The sequence below is a fragment of the Odontesthes bonariensis genome, chromosome 15, assembly GCF_027942865.1.
Source record: "Odontesthes bonariensis isolate fOdoBon6 chromosome 15, fOdoBon6.hap1, whole genome shotgun sequence".
Lineage (NCBI taxonomy): Eukaryota > Metazoa > Chordata > Actinopteri > Atheriniformes > Atherinopsidae > Odontesthes > Odontesthes bonariensis.
Window position 1 is genome coordinate 26,606,074 of NC_134520.1, and position 21,852 is coordinate 26,627,925.

The 21,852-nt window shown below is 41.4% G+C and overlaps 1 protein-coding gene across 3 annotated transcripts in view; it reads left to right on the plus strand.

The window, feature by feature from the left end:
- Nucleotides 1-21,852, plus strand: part of anos1b (anosmin 1b) — a 57,742-nt gene that overhangs the window by 19,362 nt on the left and 16,528 nt on the right. For all 3 annotated transcript variants that reach the window (XM_075484431.1, XM_075484432.1, XM_075484433.1), the window contains exons 3-7: nucleotides 10,657-10,719; nucleotides 11,380-11,587; nucleotides 15,096-15,280; nucleotides 17,398-17,527; nucleotides 21,696-21,789. In XM_075484431.1, coding sequence (XP_075340546.1) covers nucleotides 10,657-10,719; nucleotides 11,380-11,587; nucleotides 15,096-15,280; nucleotides 17,398-17,527; nucleotides 21,696-21,789 — 680 coding nt within the window. The remainder of the gene's footprint in view (nucleotides 1-10,656; nucleotides 10,720-11,379; nucleotides 11,588-15,095; nucleotides 15,281-17,397; nucleotides 17,528-21,695; nucleotides 21,790-21,852) is intronic.

The window sequence follows — 21,852 nt, forward strand, 5'->3', positions numbered from 1 at the left end:
AGAACTTGAAGGAGAAAGTTCAAAACAGGATACATCATCTTTTAAGGAACCTGAGTAGGAAAAAAGTGATGACACTTATTGTCCATTGTTTTAAAATTCTGTGTCAGGGCTATGAAATAGCCAATACACACAAGGTGGAACCCAAAAGGAGACTGACACAGAAATATGGAAGGAAAACTGGTTTATTAATAGAAGTGGGTTGCAAGGTGAGTTCACAGAGAATCCGGTTTGGAATTGTCTCTATGAAGATCTAGATTATCCTTATCAAGCAAAGAGGGTTAAGTGATCGATGCAGGCTGCGGTGTGGTTTGTCCGAGATGGCTGAGGGGCGAGCAGGCAGGTACAAAAAGCAGGAAAATGGTATTGTTTGCAGGTTGTCAGTCCAGACACTGAGATGGAATCAGTGGAGATATCCAAGATCTCAGGAAAAGCAAGGTTGCACTGAGAACACAGACAGAGGCACAGTTAAACAAAGAAACGCTTTCTTCCAACACTGTGGAACACAGGTTGGTCTGATTACCACAGAGACAGCAAGACAATCTGGCGAAGACTGGAGCTCCTGCAGATCCTTAAGAAGCCGGCGTGGACGAGCTGCAGGTGTGCTGGCAGGAGCAATCCAGACTCTGCCCCGGACTTCTCGGATACCCGTTCAGCCCTGTCTGGAACTCAGAACAAAACCAAAACACCACAGCCAAGTGCAATCATGACATTCTGTTGATCCCATTGGCTTGTGTAATTGATGATATATTTGCTCGTAGTTCACTGAACCTAGTTCATCGAACCATACCTGTCCTTTCTCCATCAACTCCATTGTGGAGGAAAATACCTTAGTGGACGGTGCTGTCCAAAACCACAAAGACTGTAGGTTCTCTGATTACATTAGGCAATATATACATGATGCGTTTTGAAAAAATTAAATAAAATAAATAGAAATAACACACTTTCTTTATGCCCCTAAAACTACTCTAGAAATTAAAATAAAATTCTAACAGAAATCAACATGAAAATGAATTACATCATTAAATCATACTATCGATATCAAGCAAGACACAATGTCTGCTACAAAAGAAATATAATAAAATGACATAAAATGAATGACATTACTGACAAGAAAAACTGTAACATGTTTCGTAGAGTCACGATTTCTAAAATAATGTGCTAAATATCAAATTTTTTTCATGTGGGTCTTCGGAGTGTTTGAGGCTTTTTCTCTATGTAACTGAATTCATCTTATGTTCATAAAACCCAGTTTTAGGGCTATTGGTGAGGCAAATAGACTTGGTTGAACCTGTTTTCCACTGCAGGACCTCATAAACCCTTTTGGCAGTGTAGCGTGCTTCAAAAGCACAGACAGAGACATTTACAGAATAATTTAGGGACTCATATTAGTTTTCCCTAAGATCCTTTTGGGTCCTTATGCAGACTTGGAGCAAAGTTGAACCAAGTTGTTCTCACTGGTTTTTTGCATGTGTAACACATCGTCAGTGTAATTGCTCACAGTCACACACCCATCCACCCACACAAAATGGTGCACAGTGAGGTTAAAGGTTGAGAGTAATTTCCCAATGTTGTCTGTTTCTCTTGGGTAGCTTAAACATGTAATATTTCATCGTCTGCAAGGTAAAGATATGAAGGTATTTTGAATATTACTTAAGGGATTTCTTTTCCTTTATACGTTTCTGGTTTCTGTTTAACTGATATTGTGACTTAATTTTTTTCAGATTGTTTCTCTAAAGTAAGTTGCTTCACTTTTCGGACATAGAACTTCAGCAGATAGGTATATTTCTCTCAAAATGCTCTCCTTGTGAGTAGAGCAGATTCATAGCACAAATAATACATGATAATATGAGGAGGGATGAAAGAAATGAGAAGTGTAAAAGTAGGTACAACCATGGCGCTTTATAAATATCTACTGTATATGTTCCTTTGATTTATCAGAGGTTAGTGTCTCTTTATTAAAAGCACAGACCAAGCACATGTTGCCCTCACACATATGGTTTGTGTCACATAATCAGCGCACTCTTTCTCATGGAAACACTCACGGGAGCTCACAAAACCTGAACTGCTACCCTCCCTCAGTTCCTCCATCCGTCCATCTCCTCCTTCTTTTATCTCTTTCTCCTTCTCATACTCTTACAGATCTTACACACAAACACACACACACACACACACACACACACACACACATTCATACCCCCGAGTAGATGTAGTAATCTGTACCAGGTGTTTAAGACAGCAGGATGTCCAACAACAAACTGAACAAAGGAGCAGAGGTATCAAGTCACTGTGGCCCTTCCTGTTATCATCCTTTCTTCATCATTCATCCCTAAAAACCCGTTCTTAACAATTGTGCAATACTTGTAAAGATGAGTGAAATACTGCTTTATGCTTAACATGTACATCTTGCTGGTAAGATTCTTTCCCTTGACATGATCCATTCCATGATTCATGCTGTTTTGATTTCCCCACTTGTCCCAGGCTGAATTTATACTGCCTGCGAGTTGGGTGTGTGTTGCATATGCAAAATGTCTTGATTTTCATGTTGGCCATCATATCAACAGATTAGAGCAGTGCGCCTTCTATACCTCTGGCGTAGTTCTGACTTCTGATGTGATGTAAGTGTCAGGGAAGCAGCTCTCAGAAAAATGCACCGCTAAAACATTTGGTTGTCATCACATTGACTTCATATTGGTAACAATACAGTAAATATGTAAACTGATAATTTTCTAAACTTAGCGTCTTTAACGGAGCAATACAACTGAATATCATGGTATATTTGTCCTAGTCAAGAGTGGTATCTGTCAAGATTATTACGCCTCGGGCATCAACATGGTCACGTTGCAACAGCAGTGAAAACTATTGTACGATTTTCAAGCCTTTATGGTAAAATTGATATTTATTTTTCTGTGGACTCATTTATGTCTTTTACAATCCGTCACAAGATCCCGTTGAACATTCAGTGTGAGGCCTCTGTGTGAGCACATGTGGTGTGAAAGGCGGAGTAGTTCATCACTCAGCTATCTTCAAGACTTCATCTTTCTTGGCTTCCTTTTTTTCCGCTCTTGTCTGTTTCTTCTCTGCCTTCATGCTGTTGACATTAGTTCTGGTTGTTTTACAAGTTCTTCCAAGGATATGGCAATATGTCCCATGCTTTTTAATGGGATTTTAAGTGCTGTAGCTGGATCTTCCAAGGGTCTTTACAGTATGTTTCTTATTCACACATTCACAAATTATGACAGCAGAGCTACAAATTCACTTGTTTGAGTTTTTACATTTCATACCACACATTTAATCTCGGGTCAGTATTGGATGTCACTAGGTCCTCTTTTACCATGTTGTGACAATGTGAACCGCCAAGGAAGATTTAGCTGGATGTCTACTGTATTGCTATGCATGAGTAAACATAAAGAGGATAAGATTCTTGAGTTAAAAAAAAAAACTCAGGTTCTCAAAATAGCTGATGATAGAATATGCTAAAAACAGATAACACTTTCAACTTTATGCCTAAAAGGGTTTGAATTTGAAAAATCTATCCCAAGAACAAATACACTCTAAACAGCTGATGACAAGCTGAGCATACATAAACCAAAGTTTTTCACATTGAATTCACTCAACTAGTGACTATTTATGGAGAATGAGCACATCTGGTGGCTGTCTTTCTTTGTCTCTCACTCCCTTCCTCCATTTTCTCTGGACCTGTTTCACTGTTAGTCTTTCATCTCCTCTCTCGTTTTCAAATGACACTCACTTTTTTCCTTCCCCCATCCCACTCACATTTCCTTTCCTCCCCGTTGCTGAGTGTGGCTGTCATCCCTCTACTGTGGCAGGTGAGGCTATAAAACAGCAGGAGAGACCAGGGGGGGGGGGGGCTGAGACACAAGGTGTATACGTGTGTGTGATTAATCTGAGGAGCTCCTCTGCAAATTGTGCACACACACAGACAGAGAGAAAGTGATTTATCAAGACTCTGTTGTTACATGTGTTGGTGTGGTGAACAGTAACATCGCCGACCTTTGACCAGAGCTGTTTCTACCGTGCTCTTTTCCATAGACATTACTCATTATGTTGCCTTCAAGTCCAACAGTATCTGTTTGTCTTTCAGCACCTCTTACACAAACGCAATGCATGTGCTTTTCAGTGATTTATAACAGCCAGGGGATAATTGAGTATGTAAGGTGTGTACCTCTTTCATGCCAGGATTATTTTCACCTTAAATCCATCCAGGTTGACCCTCTCATCTCCCTTCTCACATCTTAAGTATTATAAGTACACTGCCACTACTTGAACTATAGGATGTTAGAATATTTTGATAACAACATTTGCGTAATGTATCAAAATGTTCAGAATTATGGACTGTATTTAAAGATGGATGTAGCCACTTTGTAACGCAAGTGAGGAGGTGACTTTAAGTGCAGTACAGTAGATAAGGGCTACTGTACCGTAAGTGAGATTTACTCATTCAGGCTTTAAAAATACACAATTTTGTCCACTCAGGCTTTAAGTATCACTTAGGATCTAAACTCTTGTGCAAATATTGTCTCTTCTGCCTGAAAAAATATCAAGAAGTCTATAACCTTCATGGTATTTCTCAAGATGGCAGTTCACAAACCAGCGGATGATGTCACAGTGGCTACATCCAGTTCATGTATACGGCCTATGTTATGAATGACCCATCTTAGTGTAACAGTATATTTCCTTCTTTACAAAATATTCAAGTGCTGTAGCGTGTCTGCAGGATACAATTGATTATTTTAGTTACCCTTGGCACAAAATGAATCAAGCTTTCACTTATAAAATTCAACATTATTAAAGATTAAGCTAGTTGTTTCCAAGCTTTTGGCTTCTGATATCTTGAAAAACAATGAAAATTTTAGATGTCTTTGAATTGTGAATATCAGCACAAAATAGGGATTTCTGGTTTATTGTATAGGACATAATCTAATTATCTAATCAGAAGAGCCAAAAAGTCATTCTACTTGAATTAGGAGTGTTCATAAAGGACTTTTACTTGTTACTGAAATTTTACAACCCCAATTTAAGATAAGTTGATATACTGTATAAAATGTAATAGAAACAAAGTGCAGTGATTTGTAATTTTCATAAATCAATATTTTAGCAAAAAAAAAAAGTATATATATTTTGTTCACACTAGAACATAGAAAACATACGATGTTTAAAGTGACACTTTTATCTATTTCATAAAATGGTAGCTCATTTTTAATTTGGTTGCAGTTACAAGTCTTAAAAAAGCTGAAAAATTAAGTGGCAAACAGCTGGTGAAACATGTTGCAACTAAATTAGGTTAACTGGCAACTGGTCAGTAACACCTTACCATGGTGGGGGGGTTTGCGTGCCCCAATGAGTCTGGGAACTATGTTGTCTGGGGCTTTAAGCCCCTGGTAGGGTCACCCATGGCAAACAGATCCTAGATGAGGGACCAGACAAAGAACAGCTCATAAAAACCCCTATGATGATAAAGAAAATTGGACACCGTGTTCCTTCGCCCGGACGCGGGTCACTGGGGCCTCCCCCTGGAGCCAGGTCCAGGGGTGGGGCCCGCCGGCGAGCACCTGGTGGCCGGGTCTGTGCCCGTGGGGCTTGGTTGGGCACAGCCCGAAGAAACGACACGGGTCCCCCTTCCGACAGGCTCACCACCTGTGGGAGGGGCCTTGGGGGTCGGATGCAGTGTGAGTTGGGCGGCAGCCGAAGGCAGGGACCTTGGCGGTCTGATCCTCGGCTACTGAAGCTGGCTCTTGGGACGTGGAACGTCACCTCTCTGCTGGGGAAGGAGCCTGAGCTGGTGCACGAGGCTGAGCGGTTCCGGCTAGATATAGTCGGACTCACCTCGACGCATGGCTCGGGCTCCGAAACCAGCCTCCTCGAGAGGGGTTGGACTCTCTTCCACTCCGGTTGCCCGCAGTGAGAGGCGTAGAGCAGGTGTGGGCATACTTATTGCCCCCCGGCTGTGCGCCTGTACATTGGAGGGTAGCCTCCCTCCGACTTAGGGTGGGGTGACGGGTTCTGACTGTTGTTTGTGCTTATGCACCGAACGGTAGTTCAGAGTACCCACCCTTTTTAGAGTCCCTGGAGGAGGCACTAGAGAGTGCTCCTCCGGGAGACTCCCTTGTCCTGCTGGGGGACTTCAATGCTCACGTAGGCAATGACAGTCCCCTGTAAGGAGGAGTTTCAACTCCCACCTCCGGCAGAGCTTCAACCATGTCCCGGGGGAGGTGGGGGACATTGAGCCCGAATGGGCCATGTTCCGTGCCTCCATTGTTGAGGCGGCCGACCGGAGCTGTGGCCGTAAGGTGGTCGGTGCCTGTCGTGGCGGCAATCCCCGAACCCGCTGGTGGACCCCAGTGGTGAGGGAGGCCGTCAAGCTGAAGAAGGAGTCCTATCGGGCCTTTTTGGCCAGTGGGACTCTGGAAGCAGCTGATGGGTACCGACAGGCCAAGTGGAACACAGCCTCGGCAGTTGCTGAGGCAAAAACTCGGGCTTGGGAGGAGTTCGGGGAGGCCATGGAGAACGACTTCCGGACAGCCTCGAGGAGATTCTGGTTCACCATCCGGCGGCTCAGGGGGGGAAAGCGGTGCACCGTCAACACCGTGTATGGTGAGGGCGGGGCTCTGCTGACCTCAACTGGGGACGTCGTGAGTCGGTGGGCGGAATACTTCGAGGGCCTCCTCAATCCTACCGACACGCCTTCCGATGAGGAAGCAGAGTTGGGGAGCTCGGACGTGGGGCCTCCCATTTCTGGGGCTGAGGTTGCCGAGGTGGTCAAAAAACTCCTCGGTGGCAAGGCCCCGGGGGTGGATGAGGTCCGTCCTGAGTTCCTCAAGGCTCTGTATGTTGTGGGGCTGTCTTGGTTAACACGCCTCTGCAGCATCGCGTGGACATCGGGGGCAGTGCCTCTGGACTGGCAGTTCGGGGTGGTGGTCCCCCTCTTTAAAAAGGGGGACCGGAGAGTGTGTTCCAACTATAGGGGGATCACACTCCTCAGCCTCCCTGGTAAGGTCTTTTCAGGGGTACTGGAGAGGAGGATCCGCCGGATAGTCGAATCTCGGATTCAGGAGGTGCAGTGTGGTTCTCGTCCTGGCCGTGGAACAGTGGACCAGCTCTATACCCTCCGCAGGATCCTGGAGGGAGCATGGGAGTTCGCCCAACCGGTCTACATGTGTTTTGTGGACTTGGAGAAGGCGTTCGACCGTGTCCCTCAGGGACTCTTGTGGGGGGTGCTCCGGGAGTATGGAGTGCCAGACTCCTTGATATGGGCTGTTCGATCTCTGTATGACCGGTGTCAGAGTTTGGTCCGCATTGCCGGCAGTAAGTCGGACATGTTTCCTGTGAGGGTTGGACTCCGTCAGGGCTGCCCTTTGTCACCGATTCTGTTCATAATTTTTATGGACCCTGGCGCAGCCAGGGTGTTGAGGGGGTCCGGTTTGGCGACCTCAGAATTGGGTCTCTGCTTTTTGCGGACGATGTGATTTTGTTGGCGTCGTCGGGCCGTGACCTTCAGCTCTCACTGTAGCGGTTCCCACTGAGGAGGCCCCGGGGAAGACCCAGGACACGTTGGAGAGACTATGTTTCTCGGCTGGCCTGGGAACGCCTCGGGGTCCCCCCAGAAGAGCTGGAGGAAGTGGCCGGGGACAGGGACGTCTGGGTCTCTTTGCTCAAGCTGCTGCCCCCGTGACCCGATCCCCGGAGAAGCGGAAGATAATGGATGGATGGATGGATGGATGGTCAGTAACATGGCATATAAAAGAGCACCTTAGAAAGGTAGAGTCTCTTAGAAGTAACGATGGGCAGAAGTTCAGCAGTCCAGATGTGGTCACAACTGGGAGCAATTTCAGAATGATGTTCCTCAACATAAAATTGGAGAGACCTTGAATTTGAGACATCACTGTTCACAAGACACACGGCCGTGATCTTCGGGCCCTCAAGCAGCATAGTATTAAAAACAGACATAATTCTGTTATGATATCACTGTGTGGACTCAGAAATGCTTCCAGAAATCACTGTCTGTGAACACAGTTCATCGTGTCATCCCCAAATGCAGGTTAAAGCTCTAACATGCAAAGAAAAAAAACACGTGAACACGATCCAGAAACGCTGCCATCTTCTCTGGTCCAAAGCTCATTTAAAATTGAGTGATGTAAAGTGGAAAACTATTGTATGGTCAGACACATTACAAATTTGAAATTCCTTTAAGAAATCAGAGTCCTCTGGACAAAAGAAAAGAAGGACCATCCAGCTTGTTATCAGCATTCAGTTCAAAAGCCTACATCTTTTATCACAAGGAGGTAATGAGATCAGTGGAATTCCTAAAGATGAGCTTGTTGTTGCTTTCCCCCTCCTTTGTTTCTGGTGAAGACAACTACCTCTTTTACGGCATTTCTTTCTTTGCAGCTTTTAGAAAGATCACCTCAGATTTGCGTCAATCGTGAATGGAAGTCTGACATATTACATGTTTGGCATCCTAATATCCTGGATGTTCCACATGCTTTCCAATGGAGTATTATTTGCCAAGCTTATGATTTTACTGGCTGTATTTACCAGCTGCAGTGCTTCTACACTTAGGCTACGGCTACACGAAAACTAAACAAGTTTTTTTTTGAAAACGGGTACGAAAATTCTTGCGACCACACGGAAACGCGCTGCTGGTCCAGACGAAAACGATGAAACGATGCAGTACACACGCCACTGTGTCACGCCACGCTGTGAGACAATAGAGAAGTGTTAAAATTGGCTCACAGCGTCAACGTTTGACTGACGCAAAAACGTTTTAGCTGTAACAATGGAAACGAAACGAGGCCGTTTTCAAACTTTCCCACTCTGGAACCCGTTCTCAAAAACTATCGTTTTGGGGTAGTGGGAACGCCGGCTCCGTGTGGCCGCGACAGCGAAACGATAAGAAAAAGTATCGTTTACAGTGAAAAACGTTTTCGTGTAGCCGCAGCCTGAGATGCACATACCAGGACACTGGTTTTTACAGCTGTTAATGACCTCTAGACTTTGTGTAAACACTCAACATTGAACCTAAGGATGTATAGGTGTCGTGGCCTTGGAGAAGAGGACGATAAGTCAGGGAGAACAAAGTGAGAAGGGCTGAAGAGTTACTGATGCATTACGAGTGAAATGCTCCAGAGAGATGAGAGCAATGGTCGGTGAAGAAGAAAAGAACTGATAATGTGAAGGTTAAATAAAAAGAACAAAGGGGGAATTTTCAGAAATGACAGGGAGAGAACAAAAGGGAGTGTATTAAAACTAAACTAAAAGTAGACTGCAAACCACATTCACTCACTTATACACAGCGTCTTTTAGTTTAGTACATAGTGTAACAATCACACACACTCACATACTGATGGCTGTATCAGAGACAACTTGGGGTTCAGTGTCTTGCCCGAGGATGCCTTCACATGTGGTTCTGGGAAGTCAGGAATCAAACTGTTGACCCTCCGATTGGCAGACGACTGCTCTTCCCCCTGAGCTACAGCCAACCGTGAGGACTGCAGACATAGTTTAGTAGAAATATGAACATGTTGAAGCATACATATGACCGGATGGAGTTTTGGATTTTCAGATTTTACTCTTACCTTGTTATTTCATTGTAAATTCTCAGTTTTACCTGACTGCAACTGTTATTTCTTGTGGATTGCTAACCATACAACCATGTCTCAAGCCTGAGATAAATGTGCTTCATTCTCAGTGGAAATATGTTTTGGGTGGAGCATCACCAAATTTTTTCTTCCATGACTTGAATTGAACCAAATGTACATCAGTGAACAGTATTAAATGAACGTCATACTGAGACCTAATTTTATGCCCCACAGGTTAGGTAACCAAGCACATGTGTCTTCACTGGCAATGGTTTAAAGATAGTGAATATGTTTCATGTTATCGTGTAATTTTAGTTGTTTGTTTTGTGTGTAAAAATCAAGTTTACATTTTAATTTGGAAAATTTACAACCCTCACTGTCCAGATAAGCTTCTTTCAAACATTCCTGGCTAGCTGAAATTTGGCCAAATTCATCCAACGGTAGCCTATTTATTTTTTTAAGATGACGTTTTTATGCCATGTTTTAAATTATGTTTCTTCTTCTGGAATCAGTTGGATGGAATAGATTGGAGAAATGATTGAAGCCATGCACATGGGGAAACTGAGGGAGACAGACAGGCAGAGAAAAAGAGGAGGGAGAGGGGTGCGGGGGAAACCGCTGTTTTTATATGTTGTCTGGTTTTAATTTGGTAAGAGCCATCATTCACCAGTTCACTGAGGTGGCAAACCAGATGAGTATGTGCTTTGAGAGTGTGTGTTCCATTTGAGACTTCCACTGGCTTAGAAACTGAAATCTGTTGCTGCAAATCTTATAACTATGCAATACTTTATTTGTTCTTGTTAATGCACTTTCCTTCCCTCTATTTCTTCAGCCTTCTGCTGTTTTGAAGGAATCGTTCTGCTTAAATGTGCTTGTTTGTTTTTCAAGTAAAGAGATGGGTAAGAATATCTGTTAAGAAATTATTTAGGAGGGTGTTTCTGCATGCATTTGTTATCACATATTCAAAAGTGATGAAACTGTCAGCTGGGATAAAAATGGAAAACGCTTTCTTTATGTTGATGTGCATTTGGTCTCTTTTTGTTTGTTTGTTTGTGCACAGTGCCTTCAGCCATGCAAAGAACTGTGGGAGACCAGGAAGATGCTTTCTCCAAAGTCATGTGAGGTAAGACAGAAAGTGCATTGTGTGTGTGTATTTTTGAAAGTCACTGCGGCCCTTGTGGCATTGTCATTCCTGCAAAAGAAACATGCTTTTATTGGCTCAATGAAGATGTTTTCACAATGTTAACATGAAGGAGCATTTCTGTGTGTTTTAATGCAAGCTATTTGTGTGTGTCACAGATAACATTTGAGAGCTTTTCAATGTATACATGAAAGAATGTGCGACAGTTTCATGTGTACTTTGTGTGTGTGTGTGTGTGTGTGGCCCTAAATGATTATTTGTAGAGCCAGTTGCTGCGGTTTTCAGATAGATTAGTTTTTCATCACAATAGCTGAAGCATGTTACTGTCTGGATGGCTGACTGGCTGCCTGGTTAGGACCACAGGGTAATTCAGCGCTATTAACGAAAGCTTGTGTTTAACTGCAGCCCTGTGCGCAGACACAGAAACACACATACAAATATACACACTCGAACACAACCTTTCTGACCAAATCTTGTGGACAGCTTTTAAGCACTCAGAGGGAGTTGACCAAAGGAAACACTTTCACCCCTCTTGTGTGTTTTTATGGCCTCATGTGTGTATTCTTATACATAGCATATGATTTCCACAGTGTGTCAACAGTTAGAATAATAATATCTGCCTGTGCTGTCTGTCTTTCTCAGAAGCAAACAGAGTGTGTGACAAGCAGGGAGTTCCTGACCTCACTGAGGTCATCTCGCCAGGGAGACTGCCCACCGCCTCAGCGAGCCACAGGATTCGCTGCTGCCTGCGTGGAGAGCTGCTCCTCAGACCAACATTGTCCGTCCTCCAGGAAGTGCTGCTTTAATGGCTGTGGACACACTTGTCAAGCTCCTGCCAATTTATATAAAGGTAAGGCAGTTCCTTGGCAGCTGTTTGGGACTTGAAGAAAATTGTTTAAACATATAATTAAATAAGACACTTGGCTGTTTCACAGGGCTGATTAGACTTTTTCCTTATAGACAAGAGCTTTGTTAGGTGATATACTCACACTAGCTGCTGATGCTTATTATAAAAAGAACTGAACATGGTTTTTGTTCATTTAGAAAGGATGAGCTTCCAATATTTGTCATGACATCTGGCTCTTGTAACTGTGCTGTTTAAACACTCATTTTGATTTGCTTTGATCAAAAGTGTCTGGTAAATTATTTAAATTGAATTTAATGCAATAAAGATCTCTAAATACTGCCTGCTTGACTGCATCTCAAGTCCCAGATGCTCCGTTTGAGGTTGAAGTGTCTCAGATGTGGTTAGGATTTGGCTGCAGAAATAATTCAAGACGAACAAGACGCTGAGTGACAATTCTATTTTTAGCAAGTTTGTGAATTTTTTTAAACTGTTTTTACGTCATTTAAACATCGCTGGTTTTAACATCACTTCAAGGGGGATTTATCGGCTGAAGTTAGATATGAAAATCCCTCAAATATTCCTGCTTTTGAATTCATTAGTGTAGAATCGCATGAAAATAAGAGCCTTTAGCCACACTCATGTCACACAATCATGTTTCAACTGCTGCTCAGAACGGCGAAACTAAACAGCAAATTTTTTTTTTCTGAAATCTCAGAAGGATATTGAGATTCAAGATATATTCAGTTAGTTTCAGTCTGCTTCTTCGCAACTAGATATTATTAAATCCTCCACACTACTCTTTTAACCCATTCCCATTTCAGTAAAACAATAAAAGAGCGCTCTTTGAACCATGCAGAGTAATTGCTCTATTTTTTTTGTCTCTTTTCTAAAATAACACTCTAAACTTTTTACCAAACAATCACATATACTATAACTATTACTGGGACTGATGTTAAAACACACTGAAGAGAATTGCAAATAGTATCAAAGCAAAGCCTGATGCCTATGACGTACTTTCCTTAAAATCTGATAACAATACCATAAAAAAAACGAATGTTATATAGTTTTTTCTAAAGGTATGCCCAGGCACTGTCCAAAAAAAAACTTGATGCAGCTTGATGCAGTCCACATAAATCTTGCTCTCTATGTCTGATATTTCCTGCTCCAAGCTGGCCATTGCCACAACAAACACGTGTTTTCACTGCAGTTTGAGGTATAGGTTTTGTTTTGCTGTGGATAATGCCACTGTTTAAACTTAAACTGTAAAAAAGGGACACTTCTTAAACATGTGCAGACACAACGCACAAACTACTGGATACTTCCATTTGTCCTTATGTAAAGCTTTTTTCATTCAACTTTTAAAGTTGCACATGCAAACAACATATCCTTGACATTTTATGTGTCTCAACAAGGTCACTTATAAGTGACTAAGTGTAACTGACATACTCTTGTTGGCTATTGAAGCCTGTGGACACGACATGGAAGCCCTTTTAGTCTCAAGTGAGGTGCCAATATGTTTTTGAAAATTACTGTCAAGAATGTTTTCATGCAAACTGGATCTGCATGAGAGAATACATAAAAGATTTGGCATATCTGTTGGCTCATTGGAAACGATACAACAAAAATTTGCGGGAATATATTACACCATACACCTTTTTAGGGCTAAAAGTTCTATAAAACTAGATTGTAGGGATCCTTGTCAATTTAAAAAAAAGGACCATTTTTATCTATCAACAAGAAAGGTCACGGTGGTCACTGTACTGTGAAATATTATGCATCAGTGGAATCACTTGAACCTTAGTTTTTGCAATCATATCTCGCATATGCCATCACCTCCACACAACATTTGTGTACACAGTGAAAAAAACCCACTGATGGCCCCTTTACAGGCATTTCGAGGGTTAAAGTGATAGTTCGGAGTAGATTCACCCTAGGGTCATTTGAACCGTGACATCCAGCCAAGTAGCCCACCCGAAGTTTTTTCGATCTTGGCTGAACATCAGCCGAGTTACTGAGTTATCCCGAATAGCTTAGTACAAGCGCTAATGGAACCTGGCAGTATCTCCAAAATTACCACACTAAAATCACATGCCATGACACCAAACTTCTACAGTAGTACAAATATGGTCTGTACTCACAAAACGATGCATTTTGAAGTTTGTACATAGTCCAGGAGTTTATTATTATCAACACAAGCCTAAAAGCTTCTCTGCTGCTAAAGCTGCGTCAACGTCACTTCTTTGATCTGGTAGCTTCAGTGTAAGATGAGGGTTGATCTACTACTGTAGACAACAAAGCAAGGCTGCTTAATTTCTCCATTGATAAAATAAATTCACAACTCTACAACATAAAAAATCATGTAGAATATAGCATATACTTTGTTATATACAGTAGTAGATCAACCCTCATCTTACTTTGAAGCTCCCAGATCAAGGAAGTGACGTCGACGCAGCTTTAGCAGCAGAGAAGCTATTAGGCTTGTGTTGATAATAATAAACTCCTGGACTATGTACAAACTTCAAAATGCATCGTTTTGTGAGTACAGACCATATTTGTACTACTGTAGAAGTTTGTTGTCATGGCATGTGATTTTAGTGTGGTAATTTTGGAGATACTGCAAGGTTCCATTAGCGCTTGTACTAAGCTATTCGGGATAACTCTGTAACTCAGCTGATGTTCAGCCAATATCGAAAAAAAACTTTGGGTGGGCTACTTGGCTGGATGTCACGGTTCAAATGACCCTAGGGTGAATCTACTCCGAACTATCACTTTAAGTAATTTTAGAAATATAAAAGCACAACTTGAGTGTGCATGTTCTTCCCATTTATGCGTCGGTTCTCCAAAAACATGCATGTCAGGTTAATTGGTGACTCTACATTGTCCTTAGGAGTGAGTGTGAGCATATATGGTTGTTTGCCTCGTTTGTCTCTGTGTGGCCCTGTGATGCACTGGCGACCTGTCCAGGGTGTACCCCGCCTCTTGCCCACTGACAACTGGGATGAGGCTCCAGCCCCCCCACAACCCTAAATTGGATTAAGCGGGTATAGAAAATGGATGGATAAAAGTACAATTTAAGGAAGAGTATATAACATTTACTCATTTCTAACTGACATCTATTGGTCAAGTTGGAGATAGCAACCATCTCAAATACCATCAACACAATATCCTGTGTATCAAGATGCTGTAACAAAAACAAACTATCACCAAAAAAATCAGCTACACTTTAGCAGAATGCCCCTTCCACCAGAACAAAAAGATGCAACCTTCACTGTCAATATTTCTAAACAATTTAAAAAAAAAAAAAAAAACCACTGCCACTGATTCCCGTACGTTTTTCCTCCTAATTGCCTCATAGTTGTATTATTGTGTGTTATGCTGTCAACAGTGGTGGGTTCTGCCATCTATGCTCAGTGTCATAATGTTATTACGTTCCAGTACATTGAATTTTACTTACGCTTATTTGGCATCATCACAAACCCCATAACATTCCTTTCCTGTCTTGCACTCGCAGGTGTTCCCCTGAAGCCTCGCAGAGAGATGAGCTTCTTGGAGGATTTCGAGGGTCACGTGAAGGTTGCATGGGTGTCGAAGTTTAATGTCAGCATGGAGCCAGTCATTTACATGCTTCAGTCCCGCTGGAACATTGGCATTCACCCCAGTGAAGACCACGCCTCTCCCTGGGCCACTGTTACCATGGTAAATAACTACAGTCTTGCTGTGTCTTTAGTGAAGTCTTGAGATGACAACATCATTATGATCAAGAAAGAAATAACTGACTGAGGAGTTGAGCTGAGGAGTGCATTGACTGTAACTGAATCATATTTGTCTATTATATTTTTCCTTAATACTGATGGTTGTTTGGAGGCATGATAATATAAGTAACTGATAGCCAGAAAAAACAACATTATAACAACATGGTATATTTAACAGCAAAGCATATATTTGATTCTGTCTAACTAACAACACTGATGGTCGTACAGTCATGGAAGCTATAAAACTGGTTCCCTCTGCATTTTACAGTGGAGCAATACCACAAAGTTTGTAGCATATCTTTATTTCATAACTCTCAATTTGCCTTGAATGATGAAACTTCTCAGCTATGGAGATGGATGTTAGACTCTGTTTCCACCTCATCAGTCTGCTGCCTTGCTGTCTAAACCTCTCCACTCCAGCCAGTCTCTCACTCTGCCAGGGTAAACCCTGCGTATGGGTGCGAGTATGTCGACGACTGAGTGTGTGCGTGCACTGTACTTCCATGCGTGTGTGCTTGTGTGAGGTTAGGTAAATAAGCAGAGCTTAAAAGGGAACCACAGGCAGCCACAGTCGTTCCACCGACTGACTCTGAATGACTGAACACCCATTATGGACTTAAATAGATGGCAGCTCGTGTTTGTGTGTTTGCGTGTGTATGTGTGACTGAGTGTGGATGAGCAGTGTTTAAGCAGTGACTACATTTGCTCTGTCAAGGAAACAAAACATGTGACCTATTGGCCGTAAGTTTCATTTCGCTATTATCAGATGGAATGCCATGATGACTTTGTTCATCTGGCTTCATGACAAATTCTGCTGTGGCGTTAGTTGCCAGTCTGTAAGACACAACAAGGTGAAATTGATACAGTAGAAAAAAACAGCAACTCAGTAAATCTTTCCTTCACAAGGATTACCTTTCTCTGCTTTAATACTGGTGAATGCAAACCAAATAAACAACTATGCAAAATTTTAACAGTCAGCTCAAATAACTATAGGAAAACAATTATGTAATAATGACATGTCTGCTCCTTCAGATGTGTTATACAGAGCGGTGTTGCTGCCTCTGTCAAGAGTAAGACTACCCACACTGACAAAACTGCCCCAACTGTTTCCTCTAAAGCTCTTGAATGAAAATTACATATGTTGTTAAACATTTTCTCAAAAAAAACCCTAGCATATTGTTGATAGGAAAAGAAATGTACATCTTGCAAACCTGTGTTTAGATTAAAGGTGTTTTGCTAAATTTCTGACATCCAAAAAATGTATGTTTGGTTAATTGGTGATTCTAAATTGACCGTGTGAGTGAGAGTGTGCATGTTTTTTTGGTCACTTTTTGTTTCTGTGTTGGCCGTGTGATGGACTGTTCAGGGTGTTCATTGCTTCTTGTATCATAGCAGCTGGGATAGGCTGCCCTGAAAAGATCACAGTGGGGTGTGGAAAATAAGGGAATGAATGAAAGAAAAAGAAAGTGGGGCATTGAAAAATTATGCCTTTCATATTCTTTATTAATCTGTTACTCGTGTAAAATATGTGCAACAATAATTGTAGGTGCCAATTTACTTTAAACAGTCATTGTTTTAGCCATGAAGTACTTCTTCATTTAAAGTTTGCATACAGATTTTTCTAAGCATCATTCACAACTTGTTACCGTCTGACTTGATACTTCATGGTGGTGACTTCAGGGCTCTGTGTGCGGCATGCTATCAGTGGCAAGACTCGTTGCTCCCCTTGTAGTTTTGCATAGGTCTATATGACTCTGTATATGACCAAATAAACCACTAATGGTTTCTGTAACAAATGATGCAAAATGATATAAAAATAGTGATGAAAAATTAAATTCATGTGATATCCATCCAGCTGTTAGATTGTAGACAAAAACAAACAAGTAAGCAAAATGATCGTGTTCAGCTCTAAATATAATTCTGATTGTGATTCTGCAGTAATTATGAAATTTGTAATGGATTATGTTCAAAATTTGTGATCAGCACTTTATTGTTGTACTGTATATGCTGAGGAAAAGTGCTTTTCAGTTACGCCTATTTGTTATGTGCTCGTGTTTTTAGACCCTCTCCGAGGATGTGGTCCTGTCAGATCTAAGACCTCAGCGTTGGTACCAGTTCAGGGTAGCAGCCATCAACAGCCACGGCAGCAGAGGTTTCACCACACCCAGCAAACACTACATCTCCAGTAAAGGTATTTTAGACACTCTTATAAACATACTTTGGTTCTCTTTACAAAACTGTTGCCAATGTCACACACAGTGTGATGATTCTTCCTGCATATTTCAGGCCCTACCAATGAATTTTGATATCCTGTCTTGGGACACTGAGCTAAACACAGATACTTGTGCTCGTTTTGTGTAATTTTATTAGAGATATTACACCTCCCCTTGGAACTGTTATAAACTCAGGAACGTTTCCACTCCTCTCCTTCTCTGTTCTTTCTCTCCCTATCACTCACAGTTAATGGATAAGGAACACTCAGTAAAATACCATCAGGCAGTCAATAAAACACAGACGGGAAACAGAAGATGGACACAACTGCACATGCACATATTTACAAATTGTTAACTGCAAAGACGTACACACGCACACATGCACAGACACACACGCAAACACACACATACTCACTTGGTTTAGAGCCAGAGTGAAATCCCTGGTTTAGGTCAGTGAGAGTGGGTGAAAGTGAGAGTAGATAGTCACACGGACAGACAAACACACTGTAGCAGGTCCTTGATCTAATGCTCAGCAGACTTAGGTCATACTGGTGTCCAGCCAAGATTGGCTTGTGATATGAATTTCCTGCCAGGATTGCTTAGACCATGTTTGAATGTGATTAATGACTTGAAGTTGGACCAAGCTCTGGAAAAAAGTTCTTTATCAGTTGACGACTTATGGGAGGTTGTAAAACGGCAACTGAGATAGCAGAGAATTTTCTTCTACTCATCTTTTGCCCCCACTCACAAAAGGCCTGTGTGAGACCGTTAGCTGGGAGCAGAAGCTTCATGAATTTGCTCTAGGTTGTTTACTTTTTTTTGTTATTTCAGCAGCCTTATTTCCTTCATTTTGCTTCTAAGTTAAAATGATTTTTTGGAAATTTTGTTGTTTTCACACTTCAGTTTTTTTTTATACAAAGATAAGTTAAAGCAACATTTCTACCTTAAAATAACAGCTTGAAAAAAATTGTGCGGCTAGAATGAGTTTTAATATTACGACTGGCCTGTCTCCTATGCCCTTCGGGGGTCTGAGTTGGAAAAACTGCGCTATGTAACTTTGCTGGACCGGCCCGGGAGCTGAGCGGAAGTACTTCGACTTGCTTTCTGGCACACCTACCTCAAAAACAAATAGACCCCTCTCACGCTCCCAGGTACATTTCATTACTCTTACCTTCTCGGTCGACATAGCTTGCACCTTCTGACTCCTCGCCGGTTCGTCAACAAACGTGAAACGTGAAAGTGAAAGTGTGTTGTATTTACGACAGTGTAACCGTACATTACCTCCAAGCCCACTCTGGAGCTCCCCAACATTTAGTTGGGGAGCTCCAGAGTGGGCTTTTTGAGAAGTTACATTGTATTGCTTAAAGGTAGGGTAGGAGATCCTGGATTTTGAGTCCACCGAAGCTGCATTTTGAAAATACACAGGTCAAATGTCCCAACCCTTTTCTTCACTTTCCCCCCGAATCCACGCCTCTAGAGTACATGAACGAGCACGAAGGTGCATGAGCGCTGTTCTGACAGCAAGCATCGATCGTTGCCGTATTTAGTATTTAGTATATGATAACTATATGTTTAATAATGCTAGGTGCACAGGGGGAGGGAGGAGCAGATTGCAGTTTGATAGACGGCATCAGAATCCAATCATCGTTAACGATCCGTTCAGTATGATTGGATAGTGTTTTTCCTAGATTGTACGTTCTAGAGGCCACTAAAACTTTTCATATTTGTGTCAAAACTTTTAATTAATTGGTTGCAATGGGGGTGTGAAGAGTATTTCAAGCAATATGTAAAAAAATGCTCCAGAAAAAGAACCCCTACCCCACCTTTAATTGGCTGCCAGCCATATACAATAAACAAAGAGTATTCATCTTATTTGTAAAATTGAGTGTTCATATTTAAAATGTTCTGTTTGGTTCATCTGTCAGTGTCTGGTAAACTGAAACAATTGACCAGCCAAACAGATTCCACTAACCTAATGAAATGTAATCAAACTATCGTTTCTTTGTATAGTTCATTAGGAATTAATATCTTGCAAAATATACTTTGTTGATGCACAAAAGAAATACACCCACTGGAGTATTCCAATATCAATTAACAGTAAAATGTTTGCAGTTATAATGCTATTCTTTGTATTTTAAAAAGTAAAATGTGTAAAAAATAAGTCAGCTACGTTGATTTGATGTAGTAAAATCACAGCAGGTATGATTAGTAGTCAGGGTCAAATAATTCTGAGCGTGTTTATTTAAAAAAACACAGGGTTATCATATCAACTTATGTATCAGTCAACTGACCAATGGCTCCAATTTATTTATCCACCAAACTCAAAATTTAACCCCATTTGGCCGCTGGCTGGTGTGAGCTTTGGAGCCTGAGTGTGTGTGTATTAGTATTTTTAAAGAGGCTGGGTTAAAGGTTAAAGACACACTTAAACATTCCAAACACAATCTGACTGGGTCAGTCTTGTGTTTCTCATTCATTTGTCTGATTAGTCAGAAGCTGGAGGTCAAGGGTCATAAATCAGGAAGCTGGCAGATGTCAAGATAGCTGCAGCTCCTCCACTGTGACTAGGTCAGTGTGATCTGTGATCTGATGCTAATCAGAAAGAAGATCCGGATTTGAATAAATCTTTTCTGCTCATTGAGTTATCAGAGTTACACAGGACCTGCCAGCAGTAATTAGAACAGAATATTTGGATCAGAGCACTCGTATTGATGTCTTCATTTCACGAAACAATGGAGAAAAAGAAACAAGCTCGGTGGGAAACAGACACTCAGAGAAGAACATGTGTTTTGTTTCAGATCTGAAAATTACTCCAGGCACTGAGACACACAACTTACAACAGAAAACACCACCCACACAAACAGGCCAGGTCTAGCAGCTCAAGATATATTGCCCTAACTTTGATCTCAGCATTTGGGTCAGTCGCTGAGCCTGGGGCCTGTGGGAGGCCCGCCATAGGGGATGTAGGTCTAATCAGAAACATTTAGTTGTTTTAATCACATACAGCATTAGTATTGTAAGCTCTAATGAGATACAGACTGAAAAGACCTGTGACCTCAGGAATTCATTTAGGAGGCAAACAGTGTCTAGTGGTGGCACCGTGGCGGCCTTTGGTCTTTGGTTTGGTAGCTACTGAAAAGGGTTTCAGGCCTCTCCATTATCACTCACCTTTGATGCTATAAATTGAATTGACTTTGTAGGCTTGGATAAGACCAGAATGAAATTAGCCTTCTCCCCCAAGAATGGCTCCCCTGCTATTTTTCTCTGCTGCAACACATTAGATGAGTTATTAGACAACTCAGTCAAGCTGGTCAAAAGTCTGCACTGTAAGGAATAAAATATGAATCTGTTTTAAACTGAACTCAATAGTATAAATAGCAAAAGCCCTGATTTTAGTAGTAAGTCACAAATCACACAATTAACAAGTATTAGCAAGACAAAATGATAGCAAGCATAAACTCTTCAAGTTACTGACTAATTGAGAGCAGCAAAACTCAATGTGCTGTTTTTTTCTGCTTGTTTTGTTTTGAATGCATGTTTATGAAGAGGATACATGCTCTGAATATTTTGGCCATCTGAAAGAAAGAGGAATCATAAAGACAAATTCATCTGTTGTTCGCAGTAGTTGAACTTGAGCTATTTTGAGCTATTCACATATTTACATTTAGGATTTTTCAATAATAAAACATGCTCCAAATGGATTAAAGGATTCTTTTTTGATGAAGGACTTCTTCTTTGATAGATATTTATGAGAAATCTATGGGTAGCTTTAAGGATGATCTATAAATGTAAGCTTTAACAGTCATTTTCTGGGAAAACTCCCCAAACTGTGTGTAGTATTTGACTTTTTTTGGCTCACTGGTTGAAAACACCGTGTGAGTGTCTTGACATAAAGAAATTATTTTATTTGAGTTTGTTTATGTAGAGACAATATTAATCAGTGGCATTGGTAAGTATGTTGTTAATACCAAGAAAATCTTTGGCTTAGTTGATCAAAAATAATAAATTGATCTCCACTATTCTATAGCCCTAATAAACAGATTTCCAAGTCACTCGAATCGACATCCTATCAATGACCAGCACCAACTCCTCTGCATCCTGATGATATGACAGTGTTTAAATGTTTCTTTCTGTTTCTCCATGTAGACCCTTCAACTCCAGAACCTCCAATGAATATCAAAGTGAGAAACCAGACTGTAGACTGGACTGGTTCCCAACTAACAACCAGATTCTCAGAGAGGTATCTAAGGACTCTACATAGATTCAAGATGATTAAATGTATTAATACACTTGTTATGATCTT